The sequence below is a fragment of the Anabrus simplex genome, chromosome 1, assembly GCF_040414725.1.
Source record: "Anabrus simplex isolate iqAnaSimp1 chromosome 1, ASM4041472v1, whole genome shotgun sequence".
In the NCBI taxonomy this organism is placed as follows: domain Eukaryota; kingdom Metazoa; phylum Arthropoda; class Insecta; order Orthoptera; family Tettigoniidae; genus Anabrus; species Anabrus simplex.
Window position 1 is genome coordinate 1,096,665,186 of NC_090265.1, and position 20,755 is coordinate 1,096,685,940.

General features: G+C 36.9%; 1 protein-coding gene across 1 annotated transcript in view; it reads right to left on the minus strand.

The window, feature by feature from the left end:
- Nucleotides 1–20,755, minus strand: part of LOC136876476 (condensin complex subunit 2) — a 184,202-nt gene that overhangs the window by 96,711 nt on the left and 66,736 nt on the right. The window contains exon 5 of the mRNA XM_067150472.2: nt 1,058–1,207. Within this exon, the coding sequence (XP_067006573.2) occupies nt 1,058–1,207 (150 nt within the window). The remainder of the gene's footprint in view (nt 1–1,057; nt 1,208–20,755) is intronic.

The window sequence follows — 20,755 nt, forward strand, 5'->3', positions numbered from 1 at the left end:
AATGGTTTGGCAGCTGGTGTGTGCACCATCTTCACGATTAGAATTCATCACAGGTAGGGCCCAATTCGCACAGAGATGCAGGTTGCCTATACAGCATCAATTCACAAGACCTGCACCAGACTGCATTGAAAGTGACATGGCATATTTTTTTCTAGTTATACACATAACCTACCTTGTGTCAAGTGTTACTATCATTCACTGTTGATAAAAGTAAGCAGCTACATGGCACGTGGACAGGAGGGATCAAAAGTGTTGGTTACAGCAGAAATAGGAATGGCTGGTTTGATCTCACAATGTTCGAGGCACGATATTAGAAAATTATGTTGCCTTTAGTAAAGACAATACAGGTGATAACTTGTCGAGTCATCTCTCGATTAACATCATCAAATTGTGTGAAGATCATGAGATCAAATTTGAGCTATAGCCTCCAAAATGCTATACACCTTTGCCAAGCTCTTGATGTGGCTTCTTTTCGTCCCTTAAATATTGCTTGGCGAATTGTACTAGATGAATGGAAGAAAACTAATAGGGAACTGGTGCACAAGAAAAATCTTATATATTTAATTTCATTACTTAAATAATCCAGGATGTACCTGATAAAAACATTGGTATGATCTCATTTGATGGTATCTTTAAATCGCACAAATAAAAATAATGTCCTAGATGGGAATCAAACTTGTGATGTGAGGATCTGTCTATGTCTACCTATGACTCAGCTGTTTAGGCCACCTGGCACAGATATGGAGTGGCCTATTGTGCATCGTGCTACTGCACTTGAGATAAACCTAATTACAAGTGACATGTATTTCTTAATTTACTGTATTAGTAAGAGCTAATGTGAACTTGAATTCCATTGTTCTGTTGCCCAGAATAATCGAATAATGTTGTTTTCAGGAATGTGTGAATTGTATTCCATGCATTCCTGCATGTGCATATACACTCATACCTTTATTGAGCAACTGTTCGTCTTTTGAAATTTAATATCTTATGTCAGTATCAGAGAGGTTAGATTGTAAAATCTGTCATGTTCGCTATGGTGCAGTGTCCTAAGTCTTACCTTCAAAGGTTTCAGGTACCTCTGGCTCCATATCTAGATCAACATCAGATTCTGCATTGTTCTTGAATAGAGTCATGCAGTCCAGGGAATCATCATCTTCATTGAGGAAAAGGCCTCGGAAAGATGAGGACACAGTCTTCCCAGACAAATCTAGCAAAACATCATGAAATGTATGAGCAAATAACCTTATCTACTTGTTCTATTAACATCAGTTAAAAAAAAAAAAAATTACAACAACACATGGATAAAATCACTTTCTGAAAAGATAACAGACCCATTACAAACACATGAAGATTTCTTTAATTCATAAAAGATGTCAACTATTTCTCAAGTTTATTATGATACACTGCTATTCTAATTTTAAATATTACAAATACTGAATAAGTGGCCACAACAATATTGTAACTCATTATTACCTATGGGTAATATCTTTAAATAATAAAAATCTACCTGATAATCTTTTCACTCCGGTGGACTTAGGCAGCAGTTGGAAGAGAACCGTGCTGGATAGCCAGCGGATTACTCTAGCAGTAGTTTGCTGTTTGGGATTTCTGTGCTATGCTATTGGATGCTGCCGGAGAAATTCAATCTTCATGAAATCTAACGATTGTTTTGTGACTCAGTAGTTACTAGCAGACACACCAGATATCAGGGGCAATCAGTTAGCAGGTAAAGGTTGGAGTGACCTTCGCACTCGTCATTTGCCGTTTAATGTTGTTGTTCACTGCCAATTGTTGAATTTCTTTTGACAGTAAAATAAGCCTTGAATGTAAACAAAAACCACGACACAGACCTCCTCCTATCTATACTTATGATAAGGATGTCTGTGATAAGCACAAAAAAATTGGAATTATTCAAAGAAGAAAATTCACGGACGGGAAAAAAAAAAATTCAAAATAGCAACATTAAATACCATAACACTGATTACTAAATGTGAGGTTCTTGCAGATCTCATGCAAAGAAAAAAGACTGGTCCTTGGACTGAGCAAAACAAAGTGGAAACAGAAAGGAAATAAATTGCTGGAGAAAGATTACAAACTCTACTGACATGGAAATAAGAAGGAAACAAGGAATGGTGTGGCATTCATAATCAAAAAGAACATCGATGCTGTGGCTGATATTGATTATGTTAATGAACAACAGTGGATGTACAGGGTACTAAATAGAATCTGGAAAGTGAATGTAATACCCAATTACTGGAAGCAAGGAGTCATCATCCCATTGTTGAGAAAAGGTGGTAGAAAGAAATGTACCAACTACAGAGGTATAACTCTGCTGTCACATGGCCTCAAAATCTACGAATCCATCCTTGAGAGCAGGATTAGAAAATATGTTGAACCTACACTTGAGGAGGAACAGCATGGATTTAGATCTCATTTTTGCAATGCTCCATGAGAAGTATTGGGAGAAAGGTAAAACTCTTGTAACTGTTTTTCTGGACATTGAGAAAGCACATGATCATGTACCATACAGGCATATATGTGAATGTTTGAGACATAAGAAAGTGCCCGATGACAATATAGCACGAGTACAACAATTATATGATGAAACCAAGTGTTGTGTCCAGGTCCAGGATGGAAGGTCAGGTTGGTTCGAAATGAAGAGTGGAGTCCAGCAAGGAAGTTGTCTTTCACCACTTCTCTTCACAATCATAATGGATGAAGTTTTAAAAGCGGTTAAGAGAAAGGATCCAACAACTAATGCCCTAGTTTTTGCTGATGATGTAATGGTATGGGGTGAGACAGAAGCGGAAGTACAAACTAGACTAGATCTCTGGCATGAAGCTTTTACAACCTTAGGTCTCAAAATCAGCAAAACGAGGACAGTTGGCTTGGTGATGAGTAGAAACTAATACGTGATATCATATTAGGTCATGACTTTCTTGTGGAATACAACAAGGCGATCCTAGACTATGCAGCTCATAAACCCGACATGGCACGATCCGGTAAAGAGGGGGAGAGCACACCCAGCGACGTTGAGGAAGAGAGAAGATACAATCTACGACCAAGGCAAAGTTGACAAGTGTGATAGACTGTGGAAATTGTTTCAAGTTATAGGGGGGATATTGACGCAAGTGTAATCTATATATATAAAATAACATGTCCTGACTGACTGACTGACTGACTGACTGACTGATTCATCATCGCCGAGCCAAAACTACTGGACATAAAGAAATGAAATTTTGGGGATATATTCATATTAAGATGTAGGTGCTCGCTAAGAGAGGATTTTTGGATATTCCGTCGCTAAGGGGGTGAAAAGGGGGGTGAAATTTTAAAATGAATGTATCTATATCTCAAAACTTTAAAAGTTTACAGATGTAAAAATTGGTATTTAGAATCTTCTTTAAAAAAAAGCAAACACGTATTTTTTTGTTTTCAGAAAATCCCAATAGGAAAGGTGAAAAAGGGTGAAAATGGGTTGAATGCCTTTAATCAGGATACCGATACTTATATCACAGAAACTGAAGATATTACAGACCTGAAAATTGGTACTTTTGATCTCTTTTAAAAATAAAGAAACACGTATTTTTTTGTTTTAAAAAAATCAAATTAATGGGAGGGTGAAAAGGGGGTGAATTTTTAAAATGAGTGAATCTATATCTCCAAACTTTTAAAGTTTGCAAATGTAAAAATTGGTATTTAGAATCTTCATTAAAAATAAATACGTATTTTTTTGTTTTCGGAAAATCGCAATAGGAGGAGTGAAAAGGGGTGAAAAAAGGGTTGAATGCCTTTAATGAGGCTACTTATATCTCAGAAACAGAAGATATTACAGACCTGAAAATTGGTGTTTGGGATCTCCTTTAAAAATAAAGAAACATGTATTTTTTTGTTTATGGGAAATCCAATTAATGGGTGGGGGAGTGAAAAGGGGTTGATTTTTTAAAATGAGTGTATCTATATCTCAAAACTTTTAAAGTTCATAGATGTAAAAATTGGTATTTAGAATCTCCTTTAAAAATAAAGAAACACGTATTCTTTAGTTTTCGGAAAATCCCAATAGGAAGGGTGTAAAAGGGTGAAAGAAGGGTTGAATGCCTTTAAGGAGGCTACTCATATCTCAGAAACTGAAGATATTACAGACCTGAAAATTGGTGATTGGGATCTCCTTTAAAAATACAGATACACGTATTTTTTTGTTTTTGGAAAAACCAATTATGGGGGGGGGGGGGAATGAAAAGGGGGTGATTTTTTAAAATGAGTGTATCTACATCTTAAAACTTTAAAATTTACAGATGTAAAAACTGGTAGTTAGAATCTCCTTTAAAAATAAAGAAACACGTATTCTTTAGTTTTCGGAAAATCCCAATAGGAAGGGTGTAAAAGGGTGAATAATGGGTTGAATGCCTTTAATGAGGCTACTTATATCTCAGAAACTGAAGATATTACAGACCTGAAAATTGGTGTTTGGGATCTTCTTTAAAAATAAAGAAACAAGACTTTTTTGGTTTTTGGAAAATCCAAATATTGGGGGGTGAATTTTTTAAAATGAGTGTGTCTAGATCTTAAAACTTTAAAATTTACAGATGTAAAAATTGGTAGTTAGAATCTCCTCTAAAAAGAAAGGAACACGTATTTTTTTGTTTCCTGTAAATCCCAATAGGAAAATCCAATTAATGGCGGTTAAACAGGAGTGACAAATTGGGGTGAGAAAGACTATATCTACAGAATATCTTAGAAACGTAAAATGTTACAGACGTAAAAAGTGGGTGTTTGTAATCTCTTGTAAATGTAAAGAAACATAGGTGATTTGTTTTTGGAAACTCCACTTAAGGGGAACTCAAAAGGGGTGAAATTTCAAAATGAGGATTTTTACAGTATATCTAAAAAAGTTAACATATTACAGAGGTGTAAAATGGTATTTTTTATCTCTATTAAACATAAAGAAACGTGTATTTTTAGTTTTCGGAAATACCATTTGGGTGGAGGGGGAGGGTGGTAAAAGTGACTGAAAATGGTGTTGAATTCTTTTAATTAGGCTACTGATATCTCAAAAATGAAGATGTTACAGACGTGAAATTTGATATTTGCAAACTGCTTTAAAAGTAAAGAAACACGTATTCTCAGAAAATCCAATGAAGGGGGGAAGGGGGGGGGGTGAAAGAATTGAAAAATTAATTGATTTAATTGTATGAGAATACATACATCTAATAAAAGCTAAAGTTGTTACAGACGTGAAAATTCGTATTTGGATCTCCTTTAAAAACAAAGAAAAGCGCGTTTTGGGGGCGGGGGGGGGGGGGACCCATCTTGAAGGGCGGGAGTGTAAAGGAGTTGAATTCCTTTCATGAGGACACATAAATCAAAAACTGAAGAAGTTAGAGTCGTGATAATTGGTATTTAGAAGATCCTTTACTATTAAAGAAACAAGTATTTTTGCGCGAAAATTCACCTGGGGGGGGGGGTTTGTGTGAAATGAAGTGAAAAAAGTAGATTATTTTTATGGGGATACTTATATCTCAAAACTGAAGGTAATAGACGTGAACATTGGTGTTTGGAATCTCCCTTAAACATTAAGAAACAAGCCTCCTTTTAATTTTTGGGGGGGGGGGGGGGTTGTCGGTAAATAAACTTAACGGCGGTGGGGTGTAGAAGGAGGTGAGACCAATTGATTTTACTGTTATTAATGTACTTTTAAGGATCCTCCGTTGCTCAGGCGGCAGCGCGCCGGCCTCTCACAGCTGGGTTCCGTGGTTCAAATCCCGGTCACTCCATGTGACATTCGTGCTGGACAAAACGGAGGCGGGACATGTTTTTCTCCGGATACTCCGGTTTTTCCTGTCATCAGCCATTCCAGCAACACATAATAATAATAATAATAATAATAATAATAATAATAATAATAATAATAATAATGTTCCGGACCGTCGTCAAATGGGCGGACCGCGCTGGAAACGGCTCCTGGACGGGTAATGACTAAGAATGCAGTCCGCCCGCGGGTTCAGTGCCGCCAAGGCACCCAATATGACACCACGCCGGATCTCCTGAAGGATTTTATCCATGTTAAAAATGATTATAGGAAAAGATGGCAAAGATTTACGGACCCAACTGACCGGGAGGAATACCTGAGCCTAGCCCGGGAGGTACGAAATCGATTACCGGAAAGGAAGATTGAAAAATGGAGGAAACGTGCCGTAAAATAATAGAAAACGAGTCAGATCGGGAATTTTGGTGGATTCTTGCAGAAAACGAGTCAGATCGCGAATTTCGGCGGATTATATATCTAAAACAATAAGCATTCAATTATAAATTTCAGTATAATACCGTAGCGCAGCACGGGTATCTTGCTAGTAGACTAATATAACTTGAAAACAATATTCTGTAACCCATGGGTAATTAATGCAAGTATCGAGGTAGAATTATTATTACTATTATGACTTGTGAGGTATGGCTATGAACTGTTTACATCCATTTATTAGTATTAGTATTATTATTTACGTAGTTAGGTACGGACGATCATATTATTTGTGAGGTTATGTCATGAAACGTGTTGTATATATATTAATATGAGTTTAGTTAATGTAAGAATCTGTAATTAATAGTGTATACTTTATTATTACCAGCATTTATGATGTATAATCCACTGCAATATTGTGCAACACACCGTAATTACCAGAATGTAAGACGAGAACTATATAGAACCTTACTTACATTGTAACTAGGTAATTAGGCATTCTACAACTTACGAGAATATATGTTGTAACATATCCTTCTAGAAGCCTGGCCAGGCACATAATCAGGGGTAGAAAAAAGTAGAAATAATTCAGTAGCCAGCACCTTTTTATCAGGAGCCAGCACATTTTTTGCAAATAAACAGTACAAAAACCACAGGTTAGACTAGGATTAAGCTATGTATTGTTTTTGAAGTGTGTCCCTAAGTAGTCTAGTCTATCAATTCATATAAGAATGGAATAGAAACAGTTTATATTTTAAGAAATACTAACCCAAATAGTCACCAGTCGCCTTCAAAGTCAGCATCTTTTGAAATTATACTACACGTGCCTGTTTGATTTCCCACCAAAATACCAACGATCAATACATTTTGTTGCATCAAAGTCCTTTATAGATGGTCCATTCAAAGATATCATCATGAGATCACTTAAGTTCTTCACAGTAAGCTTGGTTCGCAGTTTGTGTTTAATTATATTCATTGTACTGAACCCTCGCTCACATGATGAGGTCGATACAGGAATTGTTGCCACTATACTGAGGAGCTTTCCTAAAATCGTAAATCGTCCTTTCATAGTCTGCGATTTTTCAAGTAGATCACTCAGTGGAAGATCTTTCCCGACTATTTTGAACTCGTACCACTCGCTCAGTATGTCTTCTACGTTGTTTTCCTCAATTTGAAGGTGTTTTGAAAAATGAGTGGCAAGAAGCTGTATTTCACTGTTGCCATAATTTTCCAATTGTTTTCCTGAAGGCCAGGAATATGTGTCAAAAACACCAGTGGCACTTTGAATATCTTCATTTTGAAGAAATGTGTATTTCAGGAAGTTAATCCCACTTGCCAAAATATGTTCCCTGTCTGTCGTGAAATTCTTATCCGACACACCTGATAACTGTATTCCATTGAAAACTCCTGAAAGTGTTGTAGCAGAAACAAATTTTTCTTCCATTGGGCCCTTGGTGTTCTGAAGTTGCTGCAATGAATTAATTGCATTATTTACATGCATTCTTACCTGACTTAAAAATCAGATCATGCCTCTGAAATACAAGTGAAAGTCTTTTGAATATACTCAGATAATCATACAAGAAGTGAATTGTGATGACAAATTTGAAGTCCTTGATCTTCTTTAGAAGACCTTTGGCCGTGATTCCTTCTTCACCTTTCCTTTCAGAAATATTCTCTAAATGCACCACTAGGCATTCCCAGTCTTTGACAACTGCATGCAAAGCATTTAATTTGCTTGCTACCCATCTAACTTGGTGTAAGTACTGCAATTTAGATATTTCACACTCCAGTAACTCCGAAATTTTCTTCAGTTCGCGAAGTCGTTTCGGCGAATGTCGATAAAACTTGTATAGTTTCCTGAGTATAGAATCAATTTCATCAATGATTTTAAGTTTCACATTTTTCACTGAGTGAAGAACGGTGAGTTGGAGTTGATGTGCAACACAATGAACGTTTACCAAGTTCTCAAGTTTTTCAGATATTTTTGTTACCAAACCATTAGAACAATAGAGTAAAATAATATATTATTATTGGTCCACCTTTTCAATACAAAATGAAAATTACATAGGGACTAGTTTCGACCTAGTAATAGGTCATCATCAGCCTGAAGTAAATTAAAGCGTAAATATCGAAGAAAGACATAAACAATGTAAACACAAGTACAGTCTTTTTAAAGGTACATACCATGTGGGAATTTGAGTAGAGATATATTAAAAATAATAACTCTTCCAATTGACGAAGCACTGAGCGGAAGTTATGTAAAGTTCGGTGTGCCGTATATTATAAAAGACCACTGTGCACTAAATAATGTAATAAAGAAGAAGAGTAGGTTGAATGCTGGCTTCTTCTTAGCTGTTGTATATTCGAAGAAGATTACGTCGTATTTTGTAAGGTATTGAAAGACGTCAAAATACATGGATGTTGGAAAGGCTCTTCATTTTTTGGAACAAGGCAATTGTTGCGCGAGGAGGCTTAGGAAACCAGAGAAGCGCTATATTATGTTAAAAAATAGAGATCCTTAAAAAAGTTCCATGCGTCGTATAAATTGTGGAAATGGAAATCGAAAAAACTTGGTTCTTAAGCGATAATGTTGTTCATTCAGAGATCAATTGAAAATAAAGAATCGTAACATTGTCTTCTCAAGATGTTTATAAAGTAGAATTAATAGACGATGCGAAGTACGATACTAGGAGAAAGCTCTTCTGCTTCTGGAATCTTGAAGGACGATGGATGTTTCACGGGGTGGAATAACATATATGGAGTTAAATAAAGGTGGATATAAATTCGCATTTCAATGCGGACCATAAATTTGATTCTGAATAAAAGACAGTAAGATTTTTTTTTTAGCTGAAGAGAGAAACGGAGGTAGGTAAGGATGAAAGGAAAATTTTTGAGGAGGTGAAGGAAGGAAAATAAAGGTATGAGATTTTTTTTTTTTTAGCTGAAGAGAGAAACGGAGGTAGGTAAGGATCAAAGGAAAATTTTAGAGGAGGTGAAGGAAGGAAAATAAAGGTATGAGTTTTTTTTTTTTTTTTTTTTAGAACACCAATCATACATGGTGCTCCATCACTTCCTATGCTGATTAGTTTTGTACCTGTGAAGAGACCTCCAAGCCCTAACTGAAGCAATTCTGTTTCCAGAGCTTCCATATAGCCATCACTTGTTGCATCCTCCAATGACACAATAGAAAGAAATGTCTCCTTCACCTTATTTTCTTTTAAAAAACGAACGTAAAGTATGAGCTCCTCATCATCAGATTTATCTGTTGATCCATCGAGTAAGATACTGACATATGAACTTCCCTTAACCCATTTATGCCCAAGAATTTTTTTTTCGAATTTTATGGTTTTGACTACTGGAATCAGTTTATTTATGTCCAAAAAACGCCCCGAAAATTGTTTTTAAAATATTTGTTGTTGTTGTTTAAAAATTACAGCATGGGTCGTAAACGACCCACTGGGCATGGACCCCAGGGGCATATCTTCAACATGGGCTTTGGCTATTTACATGTTTGGGTTCATCATGGTATATTTTTAATGATAAAAGAAGAACAACTGGTGTATTTTATGACTCATTATTAGTGAAAAATGAAAATGACACTCTACTACAGAGAAAATGTTAATAAGAAGTTGCTCTCTACTAAATGCCATAAAAAGGAATCTCTCCTACAAATGTAAAGAGTATCAAAATATAACATTAACATTAATAATATAAAATAGACTATCAGTCGAGTTTCCTAGTCAGTCTTACACATTCCTTTGAATACTCAGTACTGAAATGGCACAACAGGCTTTGGGATCATTATTATAAAACATTTTGTCTTGCATAAAAAAACTGAATAAGTCAAAATTTTAAGCTACGAAGCTAAAACCACGTTCTCATTTACACAGTGCACTTTACTTCTTGTGGAATTCTCCAAAACAATAATGGTGTAAGGCAACAGCACATCTTTGGCATGCTCGGACAGTTTTACTTTCGCAGACGCGACGTCGCCGGGGCTGATTGTCCACCAGAAGATGACTACCGTGGCTTTCCTGCAGGGCTTCAGTCACTGGTGCACTCGTGTTAACATTGCGAGGAGGGGTTCCATGCTTCTCTAACAAGCTGGTCACAGTGAATCGTCGGAAAGCCAAGGCGTCAAGCTTCATGCCGTGAGATTTCGACAAAATCCAAGCATTGCTCATCACAACGTCTAGAAGCCAGAGCAGACTTGGCATATATCATATTTTGCCTCTTATGCTGATGCGGAAAGTAGATACATTGTCCGTTTGTTCTACTCCTCCCATGGTCTTGTTGTACTTAGAAACAAAATGTGGCTGAGGTATCTTCACAGGTTTTTTTCTGTGCGAATGAGTACCGCCCAGCTTCTCCAACAGGTTCTACGCCATGCTCGTTTGACAGGATGTTCACAACGTTGTTGTCTTTCCATGTCACAGCCACTATTTGATCTTCTTTATCAACTGCACTTTCAAAGTATCCCCTTTCTTTTTTTATTCCTCGTCTTCTTTTTGTCTGGCAATGGCAGCCGTCCATCCGGTTAGCCCAAACCGTGCCAGTGCATCGCATTCCTCCTTTTTAACTCCGACAACAACTTTGAGCAAGTAAAAAAATGTATCGCAGTAAAAAGAGAAGCATACACTGGGTAAAACTTAGACAAAACATTGCAGAATTTCAAAACAACGCTTTCCGCTAAGTCAACATCTTTAGAGCATTTTTCGTTAGCTTTTGCACCTTGATAAATAGTCTTGTGCTTCAGTCCCTAGTTGTGACCCACCCATTTTGTTTGGATTGCAGCAATCATCTTCGTCGCCCGAATAGGCTTATCATCCGGTGGAGTGATAAAAACATCTACTAATGTTCCAGGAATATCGCTGGCAGTCAATACCTCAAGCTCTGACAGAATTTCAGCAGTAGTTAAATTTTTTCGCCTGAAAAAGACGAAATAAGTATTTAAAAACTGTAATTTGCTAATTAGTTACTGAATGGACGACTTAAATGTGCTCCGAATAGTGGATATTGTTTCAAAAACACTAATTTAGAACATTTTCCGCCAATCCCTTGTGTTGTAACCATCTAAATGCAAAGATGCGCTAAAGTACTATTGCTCTGTGGTTTGTGCCCAGCGGGTCGTTTGCGACCCACACTATGTTATTCGTGGTGTATTGTTAGAACGAACTGACATATTGAAATATTAAAGGCATCTAAAGATGCGTCAGATATCCCCAAACAACATCAACACACTGAACACTACAATTTAAAACTTTTAACCACTCTACTTACCAATAACGGCGAGAGCGCGATGCAGGTTCCACCATGACTCAACTAGCTGCCGCGCAGCATCTGCGTTTTGGCGGGAAAACTGCTCCAACCAAGATACGGCAGTGCGGGCAATCTTACTACACACACTAAATGTGCTATCAACGCGAAACAACAAAAAAATACGCTCGGCAGAATTTTTTCTTTCGGGTGGGTCGCAAACGACCCGCTGGACATAAATGGGTTAATTTTACATACCAAATCTTCACGAAGATCTGAGGCAATGTATGAAATAAATTCTCTGCATTGTTTATCATTCACATACTTCTCAGAATCAGTAACATTCAACTTGCTCAACAATGCAACCAAACTTTCAAAATCAGTGTAGGGTCTGTTATTTTTTGCAATATGGTAAGATGCCATGAACAATGCGTTCATATGCTGTAACATATTAGCATCCATTTTCTTTACACACTTAGCTAAGGGTGCACATTCGGGATTTTTTTTGAAACTTTCAGCCTCCTGACACTTCGAGTGAGGATAGGATTTTTCGTGTTTTTTAAAAGTTTCCAGTTTAAAGGGTCCTGAAAATCCGGATACAACTTTAGAATTTTGGTCGGCAATACTAGGAAATTTACTGCATAATTCACACTTCGCAGTTCCTTCCTCATAGCGCAGCCACAGTAGTAATTCAAGCTACGATTGCTGAAATTTCCGTTTGCCTGACTGAAATTTCGACGTATTTTTAATGTTTGACTTATTGTTTTGAACACCACAAATTTCACTCTGGTCATTGTCGTCCTGAACACTACAATGGGCACTTCCATCAAGTGTTTTCTCACATTTACTCGCTTCTGTATCACTTTGTGTTACATTTTACTTACGAAGAAATCTGAAAGAGTACACTGTTTTTGACTCGCATCAGTCAATTTGTGCGGCTTTGTTCGTTTCATTTTCCCAATTTTCTGAAGTATAACACAGAAACGTAAAACACGTAATAGACTACAATAAATCACCAGTTAAATGGCTTACGAGTTCGCGGGCTTCGATGTCTGATGCAACGCTGCCAATTTTCCGCCGCCGCACAGGAATGAAAACAACCGTATTATTTTCTAAAGTGCAAACCGTTCAATACAAATATGCTGTAATTAAATTAAAAGTGAAAATAGTGTTCAGTGAAAATACAAGAATTGATAAACCGTCATTCTGTATGTTTTAAATGCAAAGAATGAATTCCACGGGAATTTATCAGCACTGCTTTGACGGCAATAGTTTAGGAACGGCTAGGTTGGCTATTCTAGTTACTTTTGTTCTAGCGCCTGACATTCAGGAGCCGTCATCGGCTGAAATCGCGCATTGTCGTCGTGGTAGGATATTTACATACACCCTTCCCTTTGCTTGACCTTTTCGAAACTAAGGTTTTTAACTTTCCTCGAGCTCAGAGTATTAAGGAGTATTGGGAACATAATTATACTGTAGGCTCACGCTGACAATGCTACTGCGTGCCCAGTTTATTATCACTTCTAATGCTACTTCGTACACATGCATCATTTCTAACATCCTAAACAGAAAATAAGTGGCTAATACTATTAGAAATATTACAAATATTCACATTATCATATCGTTATGGCCAGTGCTGGATTAAGGTGTTTGGGGGCCCTGGGCTATTTAAAAATGTGGGGCCCCTTCTTCGTAACATCACCTAAGACTAGCATACTGAAGTCGTTATAGAACTACTTGCACTTAAAATTAATGAATAGGGAAGTATTGAAATAGACTACTATTTTTCTCTGCTTTTCATGTTAATATTTCATAATGTCAAAACATATTTTACATTTGTCTCATCATCACTATCTAATCGACATACAACACAGAACTTACGTTGTTTGGCACCACTAGGATATTTTCTATCCATTTTACAAAAACATTACAGTTGTAACTTACGAATGGTTCAATAATCAGAGGTGAACTGGAAGTTCTCTTCCTGATGCAAAGATATAGTATAGCATCCGAATTCCACCGTGCTCCGTGCTTCCCCTCCCGCTCACTTCATAGAGCTCTTCACCCCCTTTCCCGTCTGGCCGTACTCGCAAGCTGCCAGATTTAAATTTTCGTCAACAATAACCTTTACAATAACTACAGTGCGTAAGTAGCGAGGATTCGTGCGGTGGTGGTGGTGGTGGTGATTATTGTTTTAAGAGGAAATACAACTAGGCAACCATCCTCTATATAACACTAATCAGAGGGAAAAATGCAAGGGATCCGACACTTCGAAAAATGAAGATATCGGTCAAGGAAAGATAAGGGCCACGAAGGGCGTGAAAATGAAAGACTCCCTAGCCCTCGCAAACCTAATAGCGTCGGGGTCGGAAAAGACCAAGTGTTGACCAAGGTAGGTCAGATAGGATAGATGAAAGTGAGGAGCCTGGCACAAGTAAGTGGAAGCAATGCCAGGACTCAGCTGAGGGCCCCGTGGTAGCCAACCCACGCTCCAAAGTTCAGAGCCCCTGGGGCGGATTCGTGCCTAAGGACGGTAATTGATTCTAGCAGTGATGAAATACTAACGCGGACAACTGATACGAAGGAAGGAAGAGTGCGTGTTCGATATTTTGCGAGCGTAAATATTCATATACATGCACGGTGGTGGAGCAGCAGGCCTTTTCATACAATTTTAGGTTCGGCCAAGGGCCGGGGCCCCTTGGCACGCGGGGCCCGGGGCTGCAGCCCCTTTAGCTCCCCTCTTAATCCGGCCATGGTTATGGTGGAAGCCCATATAATATTGTAGATGCAGAAGTTACATGTAAATATCACTGCTTGAATGTTTCATCTTAAAATGACGATTCAATTTTCTATAATTAAAGCATGCACAACACATGTTGAGCACGCCAAGTTATTCACGACTACTTTAGAATTAAATAATACACTAGCTTCATTAATAATTTCACTCAAGAATTCTCAAAAATGAAATAAATTCCTCGTTTTAACAAACTTCATCTGACTACCGCAAGCTACAGGTTGAGAGAAAGCATATTATTGCGCGGCATCTTCGGGAAAGCAAACACTACAAGAAAGGAAAGAAAGTCTAGTCTGTCTATAATTAAAGGATGTACCGGTAGAACATACTGGGCACACGAAGTTATTAATGACTCTTTTATAATTCAATAATACAGATTCTCAAATAATCAAAGGTGAGTGGAACTAGTGACGACACGATGCGTTCAGTCGCTAGACGGAAGTCACGGGAACGAAGGCGGTAATGTGATGTTCGTGGAATTTTAACGTAGTAGTTCTCTGCATTTCTCCATATGTCCCCATGAAAAGCTACTTGTTTGACGGGTTACAACGATGTCTCTCATGATCGCGAGGCAGCTCTCACGCAGAACCGAAACGTCAAGTTCCAAAGTACGAAGCGCCAATTACAGAATTTCAAGACTGCCAAAAGCAGTGAAAATGTTTATTGCAGATATTATAATATATCAGCTACAGTAAACACGAGAAACACCATAAGTTACGAATGGTTACTTTACAAAGTGGTGGGGACGTACATGTAAAGGAACTCCGGATTTCGGAAAATAAATTTTCAAAACCGAATTTCAAAATTAAGGCGCCAGATAAAAAATTTCAGGCGCCATGGCGACTGGGCGCCCGGTATTTTTCGACCCTTGCACATAATATATATAAGGAGGCGACCTTGATGGTGGAGTTGAGTTATTGTTTAGTTGGAGTTGTTTTCGTGAGCTCATGTTGTGTTTATGCTGACATGCTACAGTGGCAGACAGCTGTTTCAAAATAGCAGTCTTAGCCTTCTGATTCTTTGTGATAGGCAGTTGTTCAATATGGTGGTTTATGATTTGTGACAAAAGTATAACAGTTTGTAAATAAATTAGTGCAGGCAAGTGACAGCTTTTTGTGTGCATCTTTGTGAATACATCATGACAAAGAGATAAGATATAAGATAGGACAGCATTTTGAAAAATTATATAACGAAAATTTAAAAAATCAACAAGAGGAGACCACAGTGAAAGAATATATTGAAATTGAAAATGTTGTGCCCCCTATAACATGGATGGAAGTGGAAAATGCACTAAAGAACATGAGTAAAGCCAAGGCAGTATGCATAGATGAGGTAAGTGCTGACATGATCAAGGCTGCTCGAGCACAAAGATTGCAATGGTTGTTCAGAGTCGTAAACACCATTTGGAAAGAAGGGAAAAACGTACCCGAAGACTGGACTAAAGGAGTTATTGTCCTTGTATTTAAGAAAGGAAACACGCAGTAACTCAGCAACTACAGGGGCATCACTCTTCAATCTCGTGGACTCAAAATAATGGAACGAATTGTAGAACAGAGATGAAGAATCATCATCCAACTACAGCTCGAAAAGGAGTAGTATGGTTTTAGAAGGAATAGGGCAACAACATATCTAAGGATGATCATGGAGAAGCACTGGGAAAAGGCAAATATGTCATCTACGGAAGTAATGAAGAACAGTAAATGGAAGTGCCCAAAGTACAAACTACGCCATTTATACACACGCTTCGGTGTCCACAGATTCCATGGGAAAATATGCCTAACCAACAGATTTCACGCCCCAAACGAAGAATGTATTTGCCGTCTCTGCGGAATGACCTGTCCTAGGTACCACCTGATTAATATTATTATTAATATTATTGAACAAACACAATGCATCGGCACACTTGCCAAGGACTGGTAAGAAAAAACAACAACAACGAAGTGATGTACCAAAAGAAAATAATGACAAACTGTAACCTTTAACACATATGTACACATTGTGTTTAATTTCAATAAATTATTCTACATACTGAGAATACTTACAACTGTGTAGAGAGAGAGAGAAAAAAAAAAAGGAATGCTTTGAAAATAGATCTATATCATGTGCTTTAATTAACCCTAGAATACTAATATACGTAAAATTAACGTGCATGTGTCATGGTAGGCTTCCAGGATACAATGGATAAACAGTGAAATAGATAGAGTTCTTGCCGTATTTTTGAAAATAGTTTTTTTGACGTTCAGTTTCTCAGCCAATCTCTTCAGTTTTGGGGCAGATTTTCTCTCTAAAATTTCATATCCTCCTCTATCATTCCCAACTCTAGCACTGAAGTCTCCTATAATCACAGTCTTGTTAGATGTTACAGCATCCTCCAGTTTAGTGATAAATTCCTCCTTTTCATCTATTTCACAACCTACTGTATCTGAGGACCATAAATCTGGATTATATCAAGGATATTTCCTTCTGTTATTAACTGAACTTTAATTATTCTCTGTCCTGGGTACGCTTTTCTCCTTCAACTTCCATACTTTAAGCCGAGATCACTCGCGCATCGGCAAGTCATGTCATCACTCACATCGTTAGGTGGAACCTAACATCTGTATTTCTCTTATAAAATCATTAATTTCGTATGTTTCTTTTTGCTTTTATTTTATTTTAATGTTTTAATTGTATACTGGTAATTTTAACATGTTTTATTATTTTTATTGAATACGACACACAGTTAAACTTAAACATGACATTTACTTCATATGAAATAGCACTAACTGATAACAGTAGCCTATAAACGTATCAGCTTACTTACTAAATCACAAATACAATTTGGAATATTAATTAAGTCTACAGTATATTGGTTTACGGTCTAAAAGATAGGTTACTTTATCCTATGGTATTAATATTATTTTCAGCATTTTCACACAAGCAACCCATAATTATTCCCAGGAAAACTTATGTGATCAACCAAATTTTCATCTAACAACCAGGTAATAATCTGCTGTCTTTGACTCACACTCATATTGCTGGTTGTAACAATAAATATAAATCAAAATGTAGAAAATCAGACACACGTATCACTCGCACTGTTAGGTCTCCCCTAATGCTACTCACTGGTTACACATACACACATCACCGCTTGCGCTGTGAAATAGCAGCTAACACAACGCGTGACGCGCTCTTTCCTCCCCTCCAAAATATCATAGCTACTACACAAATACATCACGGCGTGCTCAAAGGACTGAATGTGGCATTTTTAAATGGATATCGATTCAAAGCTAAGGACAAACCAATTGTAGCAAAATTTGTAAAAATGTTAGATTGAACCTCGTAGTGCAAGTGACTGCGGGTTAATTCTTTTCTCTCTTCTTAATGGGTTTTTTTCTTTTTCAATCTTTCCCACTTTCAATTTTCCTATCACAACTCTATGATCTCCATCAGAGGCTTCTTCAGGCTTGGCTGTAACATCTAAAAGGTTCTTTCGGTGTTCTTTCTCTATGATTGTATAATCAATCATAGACTTGCTTTGTCTGTCTTCCCAACCATACCTTGTAATCTTCTGACTGTTCTTCCTAAACCAGGTGTTTCCAACAATCATTTGGTTCTTCATGCAAAAATCCACCAACAACTCACCTTCTGGATTTACATTTGATATCCAAAGCGCCATACAACATCTTCCTTTCCTTGTCTTTCCATTCCAACTTGTGCATTTAGATCTCCCAACAATAGCATCTATGCAACCCGTTTGTGGGGCATACAACTGAAGTAGATCTTTCATGCCATTTTCAAACTGGAGTCTTATCACCATCATCCTATTCCTGCCGCATTTTGTATATTCCACATATTCTTGAATTTCTTTACTAAGTATGATGGCCACTCCAGTTTTTGCCTCAGGTCCTCCGCTGTAATACAATCTGTATCTATCTTTGAAAGGAATCTCTCCCATACCCCTCTTCTTGGTCTCAAACAGTCCAAGTATGGCTATATCTTTTTCTTTCATGAAGTCAACCAGTTCTTCTGTCTTTCCCCATGTCAGGACATTTGCTGTTGCAATCTTGATGTAGTTTACAATAATAAAGTTTTATTATGAATCCACCTGTTCAATACATTATAATGTTGTTACATTAAAATAACTTCATTAGTTAAAAAGTTATATATGGGACATATTTCGCTCCCTTATAGAGCATCATCAGCCAAATCCGAATCTCAAACAATTGTTATTTACGTAACAAAGACTTAAGAACCATTAGAACACATTTGACAAACTTAAAACTTATTCTATTCAAAAATCATAAAATATAAAATCCTTGTATACATGGCTCAATTACATGTGCTTAATAGGAACATATATTAAAATTATGGAAGAGAGAGTACTAAAATATAAAATAAATAATATATATATCATGTCCAAAATCCTAGAAAGATGTGAAGATCAATCTTAGGAGCCAATTTGTGGATCTTCTTAGTAATGAGATCTGGTAAAAAAGTTATTTATCCCTTGTGGATAAGAGTCTATAAAGATTCAAAATTTATCGTCAAATTTGATGATTGAACTTATAACAGGATAAATGTTGGTCTTCAAGAAATTTAAATGCTTGTCATGTGACCTCGGCGAATGCTGTTGGAAAGATATATTCTTATAGTTGTCAATGACCGTTCGTTGAACTAATGGATTTTATAAAGATGATTGAAAGGATTTTGGACATGATATATATATTATTTATTTTATATTTTAGTACTCTCTCTTCCATAATTTTAATATATGTTCCTATTAAGCACATGTAATTGAGCCATGTATACAAGGATTTTATATTTTATGATTTTTGAATAGAATAAGTTTTAAGTTTGTCAAATGTGTTCTAATGGTTCTTAAGTCTTTGTTACGTAAATAACAATTGTTTGAGATTCGGATTTGGCTGATGATGCTCTATAAGGGAGCGAAACATGTCCCATATATAACTTTTTAACTAATGAAGTTATTTTAATGTAACAACATTATAATGTATTGAACAGGTGGATTCATAATAAAACTTTATTATTGTATACTAACAGATTTCAATACGGATTAAAACATGAGATTAGTCACTTGATGTAGTTTGGCGCTGGTTGCCCACTTCTCACAGTTCCCCCCAACATCCGAAAACCTGCGCATCGTTTTTAGCAGGACATGCCCTAACCTTTTCCGAGGCACCATACCTGCTTTATCCATATAGGCTATTGTTACGATGGAGTCGCCACACCCAAAGGCATTTTATACCTATTGCCAGGTTTAAGGATATCTATTATCTATTTATTATAATATATCTATTATGACTGATTAAATATGAAGACCTGGGGGGGAATAACGATGAAGGTCACATTTCCATTGTTCTGAGATATTTGAAATATAAAGTTTGAGACGCTTTATTACCTAACTAATACACATATGAAAACCATACCGGCTGTGAAACAATGCACCCACGTTCTAAGAATGTACTTACAATGTTTCACGTTTTTAAATTAAACAACAATAGAGAATAATCAACACTTATCTATTAGTGCATGTACATAAGCAGGAATATAGATGAGCGTCCAATTCTTATTCCAGAACAGGGTTTAATCATCACACTTAAATTATATATTCTAAACTTCTGGAGTGTAAACACAATAACACTTCAATATACAACACTGGAACATTATTTTAAAAACTCTTATTAATGTGCGTTTTCATTCAATGTGTGGCAAATTCTCATAAAACTGCTTTGATCATTCTGTTGTAAGAAGCTTGGTCAGTTCCTGCAAATGAAAAATTAATGAAAATGAGTTTAAATAACAATACTTAAGGGTATTAATAAAAATACTATTAAGGTTTAATTACCTTCAGATCTTTCCATTTTGATAGTGATATAGGCAGGATCTCTGTGTAAGCTGGCCCTGGCAGGATGAATTCCCCCTCTTGCAGCCCAGACAATGTCCTCCTTCTCGCCTCTGTAACAATGTCACTTCCTCAGCCAACGTTATAGCTTCCAGAGTTTAGTGAGATAATTCGTGGCTGTTCAGTTTCCACCTTTATTTCCTTTAAAGGTCTTGAGGGCACAAGTAACTTCTTTTTGTAATGCCCATTAGAAGTAAAGAATGATGTCCATGGTTTAAACATTGATTGATGACGTTCAACAACTTGGAATGGGCTTTGTTTAAGTCTGCTGTGGCGTACGACCTCATACCAATCTTTAGGTATCTCCGTTACTGCAGTGAGTGATAACAGCCCCATATTTTTGTCGCACTCAAGATATGAGTGCCCTCTTTCTGGAAATGTCATCATAATTTTTTCCAGCCTCTGGCAAACTGTTCCTACATAATGAATGTAGTAAAGTTTTTGTTTTGGCCAGCACATGAATCGCAGAATATATGAAGCCGTTTCACATCAGGGGAGAGAATGTTAAATATAAAGTGGTGAAGCATTGATATTACATCATCTGCTCCTCTCTTTACTATAGTCT